Below are 1,617 nucleotides of genomic sequence, written 5' to 3' on the forward strand. Positions count from 1 at the left end.
TTCCTTCCTTCCTTCCTTCCTTCCTTCCTTCCTTCCTTCCTTCCTTCCTTCCTTCCTTCCCTCCTTCTCTCCCTCCTTCCTTCCGAGAGTCTCATGCATCCTAGGCTGGTCTTGAACTCAGTATGTGGCTGAGGATTACCTTGAACTTCAGATCATCCTGCCTCCAGAGTGCTAGTTTTACAGGTAATGGCTACTATACCTGGTCTATGTGGTGCTGAGGACTGAACCCAGGACTTCTGCATAGTCGGCAAGTTCTCTAGCAACCGACCACATTCTCTGCCCCTCCCCCAGCTTCTTTAGAAAGAAGGTTTTTAAGGAGTTTTGTTGTTGTTTGTTTTGGGAAGGTGGTATCTATGTCTTTGCTCTCCTGGAGCTCCCCTGTAGACCTCTACTGTAGGTTTGAGTAGACTTAAAACTCATAGAGATCTGCCTCTGCCTCCCAGATGCTGGGAGTAAAGGTGTGTGCACTACCACATCTGTCTATAAACCTTGTTGTATAGCTGATTTTTCCCCAGTCAGATCTAGTCAAGGATCTGGGGAGGTTTCTGAGCTACTTTTTAAAAAAACTGTAGGTGTATAAATATTTTACATGTGTTTGTAAATATGTGTACTGCATATGTGCCTCGTGCCCGTGGACATCAAAAGCAAGCAAGCAGATCTCCTGGAATTAGACTAACAGATAGCTGTGAGCCACCTGATGTGAATCCTCTACAAGCGTGGCCCTGGTTTTAACCACTGAATCCTCTCTCCAGCCCTACTTCTAATATCCTGGACAAGAACCCTCATGCCTAAACCCAAGTGTTAAAGTGTTTAGGCACCACACAGGAAGGGTGGTGGCAGCTCAGCAAGAACTGTGGCTCCTGGGGTGAGAATGTACTAGTCCCTTGCAGGGATGCTGCCTGCATCTCCAGGGGTCTTTGGGCAGTTCTGCCTCCACAAGGGAAAGTGCTGTTGTTGAAGAACAAGCAGCTTCACACTTTTGGCATGACTTTGATTGAAAGCCATTGGGAAGGTGTCCCCACCTCATCATCTTTTTGGGAAGGAATCTGGTGGCCTTTTTGTCCCTGGACCTTTTACTTTTCCCTGCTATGGTGAAGGGGTAGGGGAAAAGCCATTTTGTGAAATCCCCCACTCCAAAGACTGCTCACTGTCTGCTCTGTCCTCCCAGGAATGGGCACTACAGACCATGTCATCGTCCTGGCATCCACGAATCGAGCTGATGTTTTGGACAATGCTCTGATGAGGCCTGGGCGACTCGATAGGCATGTCTTCATTGATCTTCCCACTCTGCAGGTCAGAACTGCTGGGAAGGAGGGGCAGCTAGCTTTGCATAGCACAGTTCTTGTGGCCTGGGCACAGCCTTTCTTCCTTGGGAAGCTCTAGTTTTGTAGTTGTCATTGCTCTTTCTCTGTGGCTTAGGCTTGGTGTGACATTACCATGGCCACTGGGGCCCAAGTATGTGGCCCTCGCTCCTCTAGGAACCATAAAAATACCCAATGTCCTTTTGTAGTTGGTTTGGTTTTTGTGACAGAGTCTTGCTAAGTCTCCCATGCTGACCTTGAACTTGTGATGATCCTCCAGCTCTCAAGCTTCAACTTTTTTTTTTTTTTTTTTTTT

General features: G+C 47.6%; 1 protein-coding gene across 8 annotated transcripts in view; it reads left to right on the forward strand.

The window, feature by feature from the left end:
• Positions 1-1,617, forward strand: part of Spg7 (SPG7 matrix AAA peptidase subunit, paraplegin) — a 50,238-nt gene that overhangs the window by 24,863 nt on the left and 23,758 nt on the right. For 2 of the 8 annotated variants that reach the window (XM_050165150.1, XM_050165152.1), the window contains one exon: positions 1,169-1,293. The exons of the other annotated variants lie outside the window; for them this stretch is intronic. In XM_050165150.1, the coding sequence (XP_050021107.1) occupies positions 1,169-1,293 (125 nt within the window). The remainder of the gene's footprint in view (positions 1-1,168; positions 1,294-1,617) is intronic. 8 annotated transcript variants of the gene reach the window in all.

This window comes from Alexandromys fortis, unplaced genomic scaffold (genome assembly GCF_014885135.2).
Source record: "Alexandromys fortis isolate MF-2015 unplaced genomic scaffold, M_Fortis_MF-2015_v1.1 scaffold_165, whole genome shotgun sequence".
In the NCBI taxonomy this organism is placed as follows: Eukaryota; Metazoa; Chordata; class Mammalia; order Rodentia; family Cricetidae; genus Alexandromys; species Alexandromys fortis.